The 16,076-nt window shown below is 34.3% G+C and overlaps 1 protein-coding gene across 7 annotated transcripts in view; it reads right to left on the bottom strand.

Annotated features, from left to right (window-relative positions):
* The window catches only part of LOC128180022 (uncharacterized), an 80,146-nt gene extending 68,597 nt beyond the window's left edge, over window positions 1-11,549 (bottom strand). For 3 of the 7 annotated variants that reach the window (XM_052847798.1, XM_052847796.1, XM_052847801.1), the window contains exons 1-5: window positions 9,469-9,653; window positions 5,013-5,144; window positions 3,885-3,962; window positions 2,879-3,025; window positions 609-779 (exon numbers count right to left, since the gene is read on the bottom strand). In XM_052847798.1, the coding sequence (XP_052703758.1) occupies window positions 609-779; window positions 2,879-3,025; window positions 3,885-3,962; window positions 5,013-5,144; window positions 9,469-9,549 (609 nt within the window). In that variant the 5' untranslated portion in view covers window positions 9,550-9,653. Of the gene's footprint in view, window positions 1-608; window positions 780-2,808; window positions 2,828-2,878; window positions 3,026-3,884; window positions 3,963-5,012; window positions 5,145-9,468; window positions 9,655-11,482 lie in introns of those variants that run through there. The other 4 variants (XM_052847794.1, XM_052847795.1, XM_052847797.1 and 1 more) reach the window with 3 other exon arrangements.
* Window positions 11,550-16,076: the final 4,527 nt, after the last annotated feature.

The following is a 16,076-nucleotide window of genomic DNA, read 5'->3' as shown; positions in this document are numbered from 1 at the left end:
GGTTTGGAACCCGGGCCCCCTGAATCTCTAGTCAGGTGCTCTACCAACTGAGCTATCTGCCGCCGGTATTCGAACCGGTCTGACCGTCACATTCCCCCCCCCTTAAATGATCTTCGTCCCCGAAGATCACCCCAGGCTCTTCCCCTGGCAGGAGTTCACCTGTCAGTTCCAGGGGTTGGTCACAGCACCAAATGTAACGGGATAGGAGAAACAATGACGGACCAGACCGGGTTTCGAACCCAGGCCCCCTGAATCTCTAGTCAGGTGCTCTACCAACTGAGCTATCTGGCACCGGTATTCGAACCGGTCTGACCGTCACAACTGTAAGGTGTATATAGACATGTGGTGGTGACCTTTTTATATAGATGTGTAATGGGACGGGAGAAAAAATGATGGACCAGACCGGCAGAACGGGATTACAACCCGTGCCCTCTGAATTTTTCTATAGACATGTGGTGGTGACCTTTTTATATAGATGTGTAATGGGATGGGAGAAACAATGACGGACCAGACCGGGTTTCGAACCCGGGCCCCCTGAATCTCTAGTCAGGTGCTCTATCAACTGAACTATCTGGCGCTGGTATTCGAGCCGCACAAGTCAGTCTTACCTTAACACTGAGCTTCAGGGCATCCAATTCCTTCTCTTGGTCTGCACACGTCTGCTTCAGTCCCTGCAGGGTCTGGGCCTGTAGCTCCAGGGTCGCTTTCTCAAGCCTCTCCTGGGATAACTGCTGACTCAGCTGTTTCATCTTTTTCCTGCACTGGTCACATTGGTCCTTCTGTGATTTACACAGTCATGTTGATTGAAACAAATATTTGAATACACATACTTGATCGGTTACAACAGATGTGCGAACAAACTTTTGTGTTATCTCAAACTTGTTTGCTAAAGCTTATTCTGAGAAAACTTTGACTCTTTGAGAATATTTCCATGGATATAAAATATCAAGGTTTTAAGCGTACATCAAACCTGCCTTAAGATTAGTAAAGAAAAAATTTAAATGTTTTAAGATTAAAATTTGAATATAGTTCCTAATCATTATAATTTTTTTTCTTCAACTAAAGAAGATTTATATGATCTAAAAATGGCCACAACAATCCAGCTCTCATAAATAAAGACACAACAGATTAGTTTATCACATTGTATAAATCTAGATACCGATATTCAATGCACTAAAGTTTATTGTTATACTTTCATGTTAAATTCTAAAATATGATTGGTTTAGACGCAGTTCATAATCTGTTCTATTACCCTCAACGTTAGCAACGCACTTAGCAATGGGTAACATTATATAAATAGTGCCTGTTTGGGAGGGTAACAGTTGAAATTGACACCCCGAGAAAACCATTGTCAACAGACGCGAAGCGGAGGTTGACAATGGTTTTCGAGGGGTGTCAATTTCAACTGTTATCCTCCCAAACAGGCACTATTTATTTTGTTATACTGAATGTCTTTTTTAAAATTTTTAAGAAAATTTTACTGCTTTTATATAGGAATAACGTGAATTCTACAGCGAACCGTACGCGCATAATTTTCGCGCATGTAATATTTTTTAATGTTACCCGTTGCCAAGTGCGTTGCTAACGCTGAGGGTAATAGTAAATATTATTAACTGCGTCTTAACCAATCAGATTTCAGTATTTAACATGAAAGTATAACAATACGAATTGTTACATGCGCGAAAATCATGCGCGTACGGTTCGCCTTAGAATTCACATTATTCCTATCTAAAAGCAGTGATGTTTTCTTTAAAATTAAGACATTAAGTATAACAAAATAAATAGTGCCTGTTTGGGAGGATAACAGTTGAAATTGACACCCCTCGAAAACCATTGTCAACTTTCGCTTCGCATCGGTTGACAATGGTTTTCTCAGGGTGTCAATTTCAACTGTTACCCTCCCAAACAGGCACTATTTATATAAAGGTATTTACCTGAAATCATGCAGCTATAAAATATTCTATCAGAGAACATGGAGAAGCTTTGTCAATTAAAATCAGATATTTAAATATATCTAAATAAGATACACAGGTGAATATCTCTCATCAACATGGATATCTGAATGATCAGTCTGAAACAAATGAAGTGTATAAATGTAACTTAGCAGACCTAAATTTTACATATTTTTTAAATAAGTAAAATGATCTGAGTGAGATCTGAGTGCGTGAGTCAACCAAAGACTTGGTTCATGTACATAGTATTTTGGTATCTGATATTTTTATTTCCACTCACTAAATGCCTTTAAAATGCAATTTCACTAATTATTCATAAAAGCAGTACATGTGAATTTTTTGAACGCTGAAATAAATTCATCAAATTCCAGCAAAAAGACGTACTATTTGTTGTATCTGCATGACAAAACATTACCCGGTATTCTCTTCTTACATAGTTATGAAATTTACCAGCTTCTAACTCTCCTCCTACAAATTAATTTTACCAGTTTCTCACTTTTTTGTTTTCCTATGACTTGAAACTTAATTACCAATTTTTTTATTTTCCATGTGAACTGACTTTGGAACATTATCACTTTTCTCCTCTCCTCTGTCATGTAAACATTAGCTAGAAATTTATTATTCTCCTCTGTCATGAAAACATTACCAGTTTCTTATTTTCCTCTGACATGTAAACATTTCCAGTTTCTTATTCTCCTCAGACATGTAAACATAACCAGTTTCTTATTCTGCTCTGACATGTTAACATTACCAGTTTCTTATTCTGTTCTGATATGTAAACATTTCCAGTTTCTTATTCTTTTGTGACATGTGAACATTACCAGTTTCTTAATCTCCTCTGACATGTAAACATTACCAGTTTCTTATTCTCCTCTGACATGTAAACATTACCAGTTTCTTATTCTCCTCTGACATGTAAACATTACCAGTTTCTTATTCTCCTCTGACATGCTCTGTAACTGGTCCTTCAGGTTTCGGTTCATATTTGTCAGCTCCATGTTTTTCTCCAGAAACTTTCTGTTTTTCTCATTCAAAGGCTTTAGTTTCTGTTCCAATGCCTTTATACTCTGGTGCTAGAGGAGAAGACAATTTATTTTAGTTTGTCATTCTGTAAATATAAAGATAAACTTAGAAAAATTTCTTTTTTTGTATAAATATGTGACATATAAATCCTGATAGAAGTCTAAATGTGAATAATCGTGCTTCCCTTGTAAAGACCAATTTCTCTAAGCCTCTTTTTGGGGGGGAAGGGTGGGAGTGAGGTGGGGTGGTATTTTTTTTTTTTAATTTTGAAGGGGTGTGAAGTAAATACATGTATCTTAAAATAATAAAGCAGAGTTCATCTCGGATCCAACTTGTTCTTAAAATATAACAATTAATGAACAATTAAAAAAAGTCTCTCCACCCCTCCCCCATCCCAATCCCCACACCAATGTAACAAACCAGTTTATATAAGAATTCAAAAAGACGAGCCGCAGCCATACTGTTTTTATACATTCATCTGTTCTGAACGTCTTTTTATTCATTGTTGCAATGAAAATCTTTTTAAAGAAAGATAACTCTGTAACTACATGTACCTCAAGGCTTTTATAATGCAAGTATGAATTAATCTTCTTGAATCTCTTCATTTTGATACTGTAAAAACTTATACCTATAGTTTAACTCTTAATTTGTTTTAAATTATGTCCTTAAAAATATTGCCTATCAGATATCTTATTCACAACTGGGTATTTTTTTTTTCAAGATCATTCAATCACTTAAAAAAAAAATTAACCCACACACAATCTGATATAACATCTTGATTGCTAGATTCTACCAAACTGGTAACTTATTGCCTTTCATGAAATGTTTCTCAGCCCATTTTACATCAGATTTTATTGAAATCTTGAAATCATTGACACTAGTTCTCATTAAACTAGTTCCCGGCTGTACCTGACTGGTGTTCTCCTGTGCCAGACTTTCATTGGACTGTTGTAGTTTTCGGAGTTCCATTTCCAGTGTACCAATAACCTAGTGAAGATAAAGAATTCAGTGAATCGCAACCACTCTACACAGTTAACATTCTGTCTATACAAAGCTTCAAGGGGTATGGTCACAATTTTGGTCAAAAATTATTTTTCCGATTTTAATGTTTACAATGCTTCAGTAAGCATTTTTTAATAAGCAACCAAAATTTGAGTGTCATTTGTTGAGTTTTAAGCGAGTTACAGAGCTTAAAAATTACAATTCTTTGCAATGTAAACAATTATAAGCTTTTGTTTACATTTTGAATTTTAAAGTGAAAATTCCAGTTTTTGATCTAAATGTGTTAAACATTAGAAACTCGGTTGTTCATGCTTAAAATGAAAAAGAACATGTTAGACAAATCAGCTTGAAAAAGATTTTTAATGGTAAACTGAACTGATGTAAACAAAAACAGTGCACAAGCCTTGTTTAAATGACAAAAAATTGTGAGCCCTGTATCTTGCTTATAACCTACAACTGACTCTCAAATTTCATTTGATCAGTAGAAAGGCATTCCTAGAGCAATGTAAATGATAAAAACAGAAAAACAGATTTTGACCAAAATTTTTGAAAATCAATTTTTGTAAGAAAAAGTAATTTTAGGGTAATTTGAATACTACATTGTATTTTAAAGCGTAGTAAAATCCAAGCAGGTATTGAAACTCGTGATTTGCTGGTCAGTGATCTGAGTACCTAAATCTTAAAGACCGAGAAAATAAGCACCGCCTTCAAATTTACCTGGTCAGTATGTCCCTGTCAATCAACTGAATTGAGGCCCCAGATTGGATGTTAGAAAATGATTGACATTCGTTTACTCATCCTGTGTATACCATGTCTAGTGCTCGCGATGATCTTGCAATTAACTTTTGTCTTTTGATGGATACCGTGACGATAAGACGCCATGTCTTTATAATCAAAAGAAACTACTATTGACAGCGATTAAATTAAATGAAATTTTCTGCTTTTGAAAATTGTGAAAGATATGAATTAAAAATTTACTCGTATCAATTTTGCTTCACATAATGCATCATATCTCTCTCTCTCTCCAAAACTTACAGAAGACAACTGTTTTGATTGGCCGGTCCCACTGCTTCCCTCCATTTTGTCTCGTCCCCTCTCACATTTTAGCCACCTCAAATCCTCACTTATGTCTGGCACTGCATAGTCACGATTTTGAAGTTTTTCTATCTGTGAAAAAGAAATTAACATATATCAGTTTATTTCTTATATTTACTTTTCAGGACGATGGATCATAAAATTATAAACCTACCTGTCTGTTGATATACAGGTACAGACACTTAAAATATTGATTATGACCTATTATTGTGTGGTGATCATTGTGATCTCTTTACCCTTACTTTTTTCCAGAAAATGTTTTTAAGATTTTATGATAAATATGTATAATATCAACATACAATTACATAAATTGATACATGTATATGACTATATCACATTGATTCTTCTGTAGTCTCACTTCCTAATCCTGCTAATTATACCTATATTAATAATTTCTTTATTGAATGAACAATTTAGACCTAAGGTTCTTAGCTGTGAATGCCTGCAGTGTAATAGAATAGGAAGAATGACCACAACTAGGTTCAAACCCTGAAGCCTTCATGTAAAAAACCAACACTACTGACTGGGCTAAAATGTTATTCAATAGCACGTACTAGTATGAGCAAGGCAGTACTGAGTCTATCATACACTGTAAACTACAGTAACTTTTATTTACGTGCGTGAAATTTTAGCGAGATTTGCAAGAGCCTCGTCGCAGCGAATATTCCTCGCCCTGAACCAGTCCTTGTTGTATGGTTGTTATAACAACATGAGTCAGGATAAGGTTTAGGTGCGAACATCAGTTGTCGCAAACCAGTTTATCGGAAGTAAATCACCAAATAAAGTCATGAATAAAAGTTGGTTTACGGCATTATACACAATATAACAATAGATTTTATATTTTACCTGACCAAAACTATGCTGAAAGATTTTCAAAAAAAAACAGAACATAGATGTGTTTATAATTTCTCAATGTAGTGATTCATTGAATCTACATTATATATGAGTTGTCCACGAAATTATATCTACATGAAATACATGTACACCATGAAGTAAAATTTTACAAGAACTTATCCATAGACACTGACCCCCAAATTTAAAAATGATTACACAATACAAAGTTGATTACTAAAACCTCCTCCTTTTGTAGAGAGTAAAAAAAGTTGTATGGATGTGGGAGGAGAAAGGAAGGGGATTGAGGCTTATTGTAGCTTATTGTAGCCAGGGCAATTGACAAAGAATCATATCATCTATTGAAAATTAAAGATGATGAATGAAGACTTTGGCAACTGACACCAACAAACGAGCTGGCCATCCATTGTAACAAGACAAACCAGGAGGCCTGTTGAATAAATAGACTTCCTGGCATGTCAAGAGGTTTAGCTTGGCAAACTCCGATCCAGCCAAGAATCAATTGCAAGACCAGACCCACCACTAGAACATGAAATTCTGCCAAGTATTATGTTGAATTTTCCCTCAAGTGTATTTAGAAACAACATTGATATTTTGGAGGAATTTTTGCATTATCTTTTTCTTCATATTTTTTCAGATATTGAAAAATATTTGGTTTTTTGATATTATTGCATGCTTTTGATTCTGGAACTCCAAAATACCTACACATGTAATCTCTGAAAATGTCTAAGAAGGGCTGTAAGATGGCAGAATGAAAAATAACTTAAACTGTTGGTATTTCTATATAAATTCCAGCTTGTAAATATGCTAAAACATTCAGCCCAGATCTAGAGATTGCTCTGGAATGGAACCATAATCACCCCCTCCCCTACCCCACCCCACTTTTCTTCTGTTCATATACCAGTAAAGGCATCGATAAAACAAATACAATGTAGATAAACAAATCTGATATAAAAACTTTAAATTGCCAATTATTTAAAAATAAATTATTTTGTTTATCAAAAGAGATTGATTGAACTGCTCATTATTTTGTATCTATATGTTAATAAACTTTGGAGACCATATGATACATATGGTATTATCACAATTATGATAAAATTCATATCATACTGTGGAATCATTAGATTTCGTGGTGGCTCAATTTTCGTGAAATTCGTGGTTACCTATCATCCACGAATTAACATCCTCCAAGAATATATAAATTAGGTTTAAAAAGTCATATCTCCCTTTGTAGGTGTAATAGAATACACGAAATTACGTCCCCTTGAACCTGTAAAATTGAAGCAATCCACGAAAATTGGCCCCCACGAATTTTAATGATTCCACAGTAGTTACCTGTACATGCATAATTTTTTACTGTATAAATCCAAATTGTACGCCAAATTAACTATATTGTTACATTAATAAATGGACTTAAATTGACTTAAAGTTTTTGAGAATATCATATAATATGATTAAATTATTGTAATTATTGAGCCAGCATATTTTCTTACTTCTGACTCACAAACATCAAATCGCATTCATCAGATTCTTTTCTGTGACAAAATGACAAAGTGACGTAACATATAACCCTGCCTTGTAGATTATAACTGCTCATCGCACAAAAACTCTTAAACAAATGCCATCCAGCAGAATGCGATTTCGAATAGTATTTGCATTAAACCTGCACACGTCTTAATGTGCGATTCTGGAATCGTTCAGTATAGAACGCATGTCAGTTGCATCTGTGCTTAAGTCAACTCTGCAATCTATTACAGACACAGCCATAATAAATATCTACAGAATGAGTGCATTTCTACAGAATCTTAGCCTGATGATATCAATTCGAATGGGGCCATTTTGAATTAGGATCGGAAGCTTGAAATAATAAAAGCCAGTTCTATTACCATTTCTTGAATATATGTATTTAGTAAATCTCTGCTTGAATAACAAGAAATTATGGAGGCAATAATGTAGAGTTCTTTTTAGAATCTTCTTGTATCTACTTATATATCATCTTTATAAGATTCAATTAAGAAATGGATACAGTCATGGTGAAAATACATGCATGCATGCAGAAATTGTTTTAGGGAATAATACAGGGAATAATATGAGGCATAATTTCAGTAAAATTACAATGTAAGTTTAAGAAATTTACATTTTTCAAGGGTAGGGGGGTGGGGGGGGGGGGGTGGGTTGGACTCCACCGATCCCACCCACCCATTCAAATCCTAGAATGAAATATATCCATTAAAATAAATGTTGGTTTTGAATATTGAATGATCATCATCATACAAAGTCAATTTCGCACGAGGCATAATTTCAGTAAATTTACAAAGTATGTTTAGGAAATTGGGTGGGGGGGGGGGGGGGTGGGGCTGGGGCTGGGAGGGTTGGACTCCCTCAATCCCACCCCCACCCACCCATCTAAATCCTAGTATGAACTATATCCATTAATTAAATATAAATTTTGGTTTTGAATATTGAATGATCATCATTATACTGACAAAGTCAATTTCGCATGTTTTCAAATTATAAGGTTTGGTGAAAATACTTAAAATAGCTGCCTTTTTCAATTATTTTTCCATATTAGTTTTACAATATATCACTGCATAATGAAATAGTTAATGAACCAGTCTGACAGAGAACAAGTTTGTCAATTGATTAATTGACTTGAGTTTAGAGTCCTATCAAGATCATTTATATCTTAAGGATCAAACCAATTTAACATGTGAGTGAGTTTTTCATTAACCCCTTCTGTTATATATTAATCATAATCATTTTAAAAGGCCTTATGCAGTAAATTTCTCAGTACAGTAACATCACATTGGCAAGGTTATACATGTACTGTATATCCGATTTTTTGGGAAGTCACAAAATATGTGAAAAATGGGGAAATGATATGTGACATCTTTTTATTTGCATCAGTCATTTTTTGTGAATACCAGATATTGAATATTTTGCAATGTAAAAGTGATCACAAAAAAGCGAACATTAAATCATCATGACAATTACCGGATATAAGGTAAATCTACATTGCATCTCTATTGTCACACGCAGTCTAGATAAAACTGAGGGGAAAATATTGAAAAATATGACATCTTTCCATCAAGTTTTCTTAAACATATTTTCTTCCCAAATTGCTAATCATGATTGATTTCATTATAAAATATTATTTTGAAAAACATCTAAAATCCTACCGATTACATTGTAAAAAGCTAATTGCGTGACTGTATGTTATGTTTGTATCTTATGACTGATTGACTACATGCTATGTTAAAAAAACATCAAAAAGAAAAAAAAAAGATGAAGATTCGATCAGTTCCAGTACCAAATTAACAAGTATCTGATGCATTATCATGGAAGTAAGTCCCAGAAAAATTGCTGCAGACATTGAGAAAACCTTCAATTGTACTCGCTAAGAAATATTTTGAGTCAAATGGTGTTAATATTGGTACACAAAAAGTTAATCTGACACATACACATAATTTTAATCAATGAAAAATGAAAAAAACTGAAAGTTCTAATATCAATTACCAATTAGTTCATAAATTAATCAACTTACAATCTTTATGAGGTGTCCTAAAGTTGAATGTGCTGGGAGATGACATGGAGAGATGTATTGAACAGAATGACACGATTCCATCACTTTAATTAATTGCTTCAGATCAATTAACTAATTAACTAATTAACCCGGCAGAGAAAGGAGAACATAGGTCTTCACTACAACAGCTCCTAGATGTTACTGAGGAGGAAAATTCTCTTGCAGCCCGACAGGAATCGGTTTGAGGGGGCAGAATTTTGGGGGGGTGCCAGATGCATTTTGAGGTAGCTTTTAAAGCGAGATCTCCTCTGATGTAATTTACAGGGGGAGAAGTCCGAGTCTGTTCATCTACAGCAAACGTATAATTTGAACCAATTTACATTCATTAAACAACAAACACTACATGCTGCCTTGGAATGCTTTTAACAAAATGAAGAATAAGGCTAATCGGAAATGAAGTTGGAAGTCAATTTATTTTACCTCAGGGTCTTGATTTGCAGTGCATTAAATTCATGAGAGGTATATAACTATCATTATACTTTGCTATGTGTAAGTCAATGTAATACCAAAAGTCATGATTCTGAATTAACTTAGCTTCGTATCAATAAATGAATACAATTTTACATCTCTCTCTCCAAGTATGTCATCCTCTCTTTTTCTATCTTTCTCTCCTTCTCTTACTCTTTCTCATTGACATCCTTATATGTAAATATGAACAGTGTTGAATACTTTTAATAAATAGCCTAGCTGGCTAATACTCTCTCAGTCTGTCTGTTTCAGACTCCGTCTGTCTGTTCTGCCTTTCTCAGCTCTCATACAATTCATTCTCTTCTGTAGATTAACTCATGATATCATCTTTGTAAGAAAGCCAAGAAAAGTTCCTATCAGAAATTGGACTGACTAATTAATACAGGAAAAATCATATAACACGTAGCATACAGTTAGTGCTAATGAAAGTGTACTAATTCACCACCACCAAAGTTACACTGTTGACTGGTTATACCGTACATACACACAACACTTACATGTACTAATGTAAGAATTAATTAGGATAATTACTCACTCATCGTACACAGTACTTCTACACAAAAAACAACAATTAGTCATGCAGTAGCTGGGAGTTGAACTTTTAGACAGCTCTATATTGTGTTTCATGAATAATTTTTCATTCATAAAATAACGCCATTATAATGTACATGTATATTTGAGAATTTTTGTAACAATTGTTGAAAATACATGCTATATGTAACATATTTTTGGAGCGCTGACTTATAAGTTTTTGTTCAAAATGTTACTTTATACATATATGTCTCGAAGAGAATAAAAAGACCTAAATGCCCTAACCTATAATGTCAATGTCTGTCTGTCTGTCTCTCTCTCCTAGCACACTCTCTCTTTCTCTCTCTCCAAGACTTATTCTTTCCTTCTGCCCATCTTTCTCTCTTAGCCCTTATTTACCTGTCTCATTAATTACCTTTTAATCCTGTAATGACCATACCTGTACACATGAGATATTTTATGAAAATTCAAAATAATATTGAAAATGTATAATGATGTAATATCTGTGAGTCTGGAAATGGTATGGAGCCAATCTACATGCAGTTACCACGTCACAGTAATACCACACACCCAAATACTTTAAAACACAACCCGATGTACAACATCCTATCTAACAAATTATCTGTGATGGAAATCAACAAACTTCACAAAAATCTACTGAAATTGTTGTCGAATGTAGACAAAACCTGGCCGAAAACCAAGAACTGTTCTAAACTTTACTGGTACAAAGCACTTCATCCCTAGAATCTTCTAAAACATTAATTTCAGGATCAATTTGTGTGTTTTTCATCGCCGATTCGAGGTTGCTATTTTTAACCTGCGTGCCTTTGTGGAACAACATCATCAAGAAGTTTTTGTACACTCGTGGAACTATTCCCCGAAAAAAATACATTCATTGGCATGCACCTGTTTACACACGTGCAAAATCACATAATTGTTGACTCCCCAGTATGTGTCAATATAACAATTCACTCACCCGTTATAGCTTTAGCGTGTTACAATGTGGCGCTGGCTTTTCGTATCCAATCATTTGGATGAATATTCCGCCGAATTAGTCACTGCAGCAGCGATGGACAAAGATAAGCGGGCCGATAATGAAAGCGAAAGCTAGATAACTCTTTTTTAATAGTTGTACAGGTGTGGAAAATATCATTAATCGTATTATCTACTGTATCACTATATATGTACATGTTTCTTGGGATGCTCAAAATTATTTGAAACAGTCCAGCAGATAGATCTTGGAGTGAGACGATTTTACATATATTACACTTTTTTTTATTGTAAATTATTAATATTTAAAAAAAAATACAATTTAAAGAACTGGAAAACCAAGGAATCCCAATCAACCTGTATAAAAAGCCGAAAGTTTGTGTCATTTATTCTAAAAATTAAGAAAGATGTGTTTGGTTGGTTTTTCCCCCATTCCGAGTTGTTCCTCTTTGTTCATTACAATAAATGCGCATGTTGGGTGGGGGGATGGGGTTCAGTTTTAATTAAAATTCTTATAACTGTTTAACATGAATGTAATGAATAAAAAAAATGAAGTGAAAGCTCGACAATTAATTACCATCCACTTGATTATAACCTTTAGCGCATACCAAATGTAACATGGAATACAATATACAACATGCATGCATTATATATATAACTCCTGCTGTGCCTGATGCTGTTGTCATGCCACTGCAAATATGGCATTTTTTGCACCCGTCAAAGGTGAAGTTTTCAAATATTTTAATATATATATGTCATATGATAAATCATTGTGAAAAAAAACCTTTTGTTATTGACGTATATTACATGTCCCGTGGAATATATGCTAGTACCTTTATATAATAAATTTCTATGGGAAAATAATTATTCTAATTATTGACAAAAAGTCCTACAGGATATATATGTATGTATATGTATATATTTGTGTAAAAAGTTAATCCTATATATAATCCCAAAAGGAATGGGAAAAAACTTTTATAAGATTTTAAGATCCGGTGGGAAAAATGAATTTTCTATAAAAACTACATCTTCTAAAATAATTTTATGCAGAAGATATCTACTGGGTTTTTTTTTTTTGAAAATCGCACAGGACTTTCTATGCATTTGTTTTCTTCAAGAAATATATTTCCAGAAAGCTGTAGTATAAAATTACATGTACATGCAACGATGGGGGGGGGGGGGGGTATTTCAAATTTCTTGAATTCCTATTGTAAATTTACTGAACATAGGCCTATGACCCCCCCCCCCCATCACCCGGGCAAACATAATCATCCCTCGGATCCCCTGCCCCATAGAAACTTTACAGGATCAGCGCGTGATGCATGTATACATCATTCGTATGGAAGATTTGGCCGTTCGTGTGTATACTGTATTTATGTAATGTATATATAATGCGGGAATCTAGAGTCGAATCGAACTCAAATTTCTGTATATACATGTAATTTACATAGTAAAATCTCTAAAATAGGTCTCGGACCCCCTTCCCCTCTTCGCCCTCGGCGGCCAACATGAATATAAATATACCTCATATCCCTCAGATACCCCCCCCCCCCCCCCTCGGAAAAATTGGAACCGAATATGCATCTGACTGACAATTGACAACACCGGCATTTTACGTTCACATTAAGTCTTACAAAAATAATTAAACTTATTCCGGACTTGTGGTATTGCGCTGCATACTAAATTATAGTTACTAATAAATTCTTCAGCATCAAAGGAAAATGTTTTTGTCAGGTAAAAAGAATGTAAAGATCAAATTAGAATTTGGATGGAAAATTAAAGGGAGAGGGGATAAAAATTTGACAGATTCCATTTATGAAGAATTATTGGTATGCAACACCGGGGCCATGTAATCAAGATACTAAAACCAAATTATGAGACCAGTGCAAAAAAGTTTTGCAAATGGAATTACTCCTCTCATGTTGAAAATATTAATTGAAATTATCACAGAATACGACGCTCTCCTTGCAAGAAATATGATTAAATTATGCGCGAATTCGGATGAACATATGTTCGTGTCAAAAAGGCCAGAAAAAAATGAGATGATATATACTGTTTTTGCACCTGGACATTCATTTTTAACGCGTAGAAAATTTTAATGAAGTGAAGCAGATAAACTCTGCTATTAGCATGTAGTAAATTTTGATTCCATTAAGAAAGTGCATAACTTTGCATTCTTCCCCAAATGGCTCATACTCTCTCTCTCTCTCTCTCTCTCTCTCTCTCTCTCTCTCTCTCTCTCTCTCTCTCTCTCTCTCCAAGTACACTATACAATGACGTTTTTTTTTTAATAATTTTTTTTTTATTTCACACATTCTGCAGACATACATTGCATAATTACGATGCTTTAAATATAATAATTCAGAATTGTAAATTTTATGTGTTTGAGAGAGAGAGAGAGAGAAAGAAAGAAAGAATACAATGAAGTTAGGCAATAAATAAAAAGTGCCTGTTTGGAAAGGTAACAGTTGAATTAAATACCACGAGAAAACCATTGTCAACCGACGCGAAGCAGAGGTTGAAAATGGTCAATTTCAGCTTTTGCCCCCCCCCCCCCCCAAAAAGGCACTAATTATTATATTTTTTATTATACTGAATGTCTTAATTTTAAAATAAAAATTTACTGTTCTTATTGAGGAATGACATGAATTCTACGTTGAACCGTACGAGCATTATATATGCACATGTAACCAGTTTGTGTTACCCCGTTGCCAGTGTTGCTTTTACATATATATTATAAATGGCAAGGGTCATAGCAGGCACGTAGCATCAGGGGGGGGGGGCAGGGGGGGGCAGGGGGGGGGGTGGCCTCCCACTTTTTCTCGCAGCAAATAATTTTTTAAATATTACATATAAAAAATTGAATTATCATGGAGTTGCCCCCCCCCCCACACTTTTTTTTGGAGCATGTAAAAAAATTAATATAAAAATAAGGAAATTGGGATTGAAATTGAAGTTATATACAAAAAATATAAATTAAAGATTTTTGGAAAGTCATAATTCCCTTGCGTCTAGAACTGCGTCGAAACCAATCAGATTTCAGAATTTAACATGAAAGTATAATAAAATTATTTGTATCAGTCTTTAAGGCCTTATTGTTACCTCAACATTTATCTAATGTGATGTTTACATGGAGTCAAGTGAACACATCACTGAACATTCAAAATATGTCACTTGTTTACCTTTAATTCAAAAAACTTATTTCAGCTATAAACCAAACGCAAGTACGATCTTTTAGAATCGAAGAGAAACCTTTGCTTTTGCAATATAGGTAAAATAAATTCTTATCACATTGGCTATATCTAGAAATGCATTTTTGACCACATTGCCTTTGTCAAACAATTAGTAAAAGTACATCAGATCGTCTCACAAAACCTGCTTACTTTCATTTTAGCAAACTATTTTTGCAGAGACAATCAATTTTATGAATATTTGTCTGATTTTTAAAATTTGCTAGACTGGTACAAATCCAGTTTACAAGGCTCATAGCCGGCGCCATGTATATGTTTTATTAATTTGGCGCCTGAGTTTCTGAGTACATGTTAATATTATACAAATGGCAGCATGAAGCCGTACGATCAAAAGTTGGTTAATTCTTCCAACAGTACTTGCTATATATAGTATTTTTGCGTTATTTCTTTCTTTTTCAATTATCGTAGCAATTCTTTTTGCATACACCTGCAATATCGTGTGGAACGTCAATGAATTCTTCTGTGTCACAGTATGTTAGTGGAATGCTTTGTAGTAAGTAAAAAAATTAATAATTTGATGGCACCAGGTACATTGTATATTGAGCAAATATGTATACACACGAGACACAAAAAATCCATTTCCAATATATTGTAATGCATAATGCAAGAAAATACACACGAAAAACTTTGCAAACTGTAAAAATATGTTAGATTTGCCCTACATGAGGACAAAATGATAGCATACAGTGTTTTTTTTTTCAATGGACTTTACTGTCAACTCCTATTGGTGTTCAATAGACTTTACTGTCAACTCCTATTGGTGTTCAATAGACTTTACAGTCAACTCCTATCGGTGTTCAATAGACTTTACAGTCAACTCCTATTGGTGTTCAATAGACTTTACTATCAACTCCTATTGGTAGATGGACTTCGAAAGTTCAAACACACTTTCTAGCTACATCAGGCACGTAGGATTGTTTTTGAAAGGGAGGGAAATTCATCCTAAAAAATGAAAGGAAAGAAAATAATACAAATAATACATCTTCCCCAAATCACAAAAATCGTAATCCGGGGGGGGGGGGGGGGGGGGGGGGTAGCCTACTGTACCTTTAACTTCCATTTCACTATTCATTTCATTTCTTTCACTTTAATTTTTGACATGCTCCAAAAAGGGGGCAACTTCATGTTTTAAGACAAATTTTTGCTGCAAGGAAATTGGAGTGAGCCAGCCTCCCCCTTGATGATACGTGCCTGTACGTGTCTGTATTTTATTAACATATTAAATCATTCTGGCTATATTTTTTATGTTTTTCTAAAAAGAAGAAACGATGTTTAAAAAACAACGGGGCAAGTGTCCATTGAGAGTTTCATGCCAGAATTTCCAAATCG

Source organism: Crassostrea angulata, chromosome 4, assembly GCF_025612915.1.
Source record: "Crassostrea angulata isolate pt1a10 chromosome 4, ASM2561291v2, whole genome shotgun sequence".
NCBI lineage: Eukaryota > Metazoa > Mollusca > Bivalvia > Ostreida > Ostreidae > Magallana > Magallana angulata.
The sequence above is the reverse complement of the archived record's forward strand: the minus strand, read 5'-3'. Positions and strand labels throughout refer to the sequence as shown.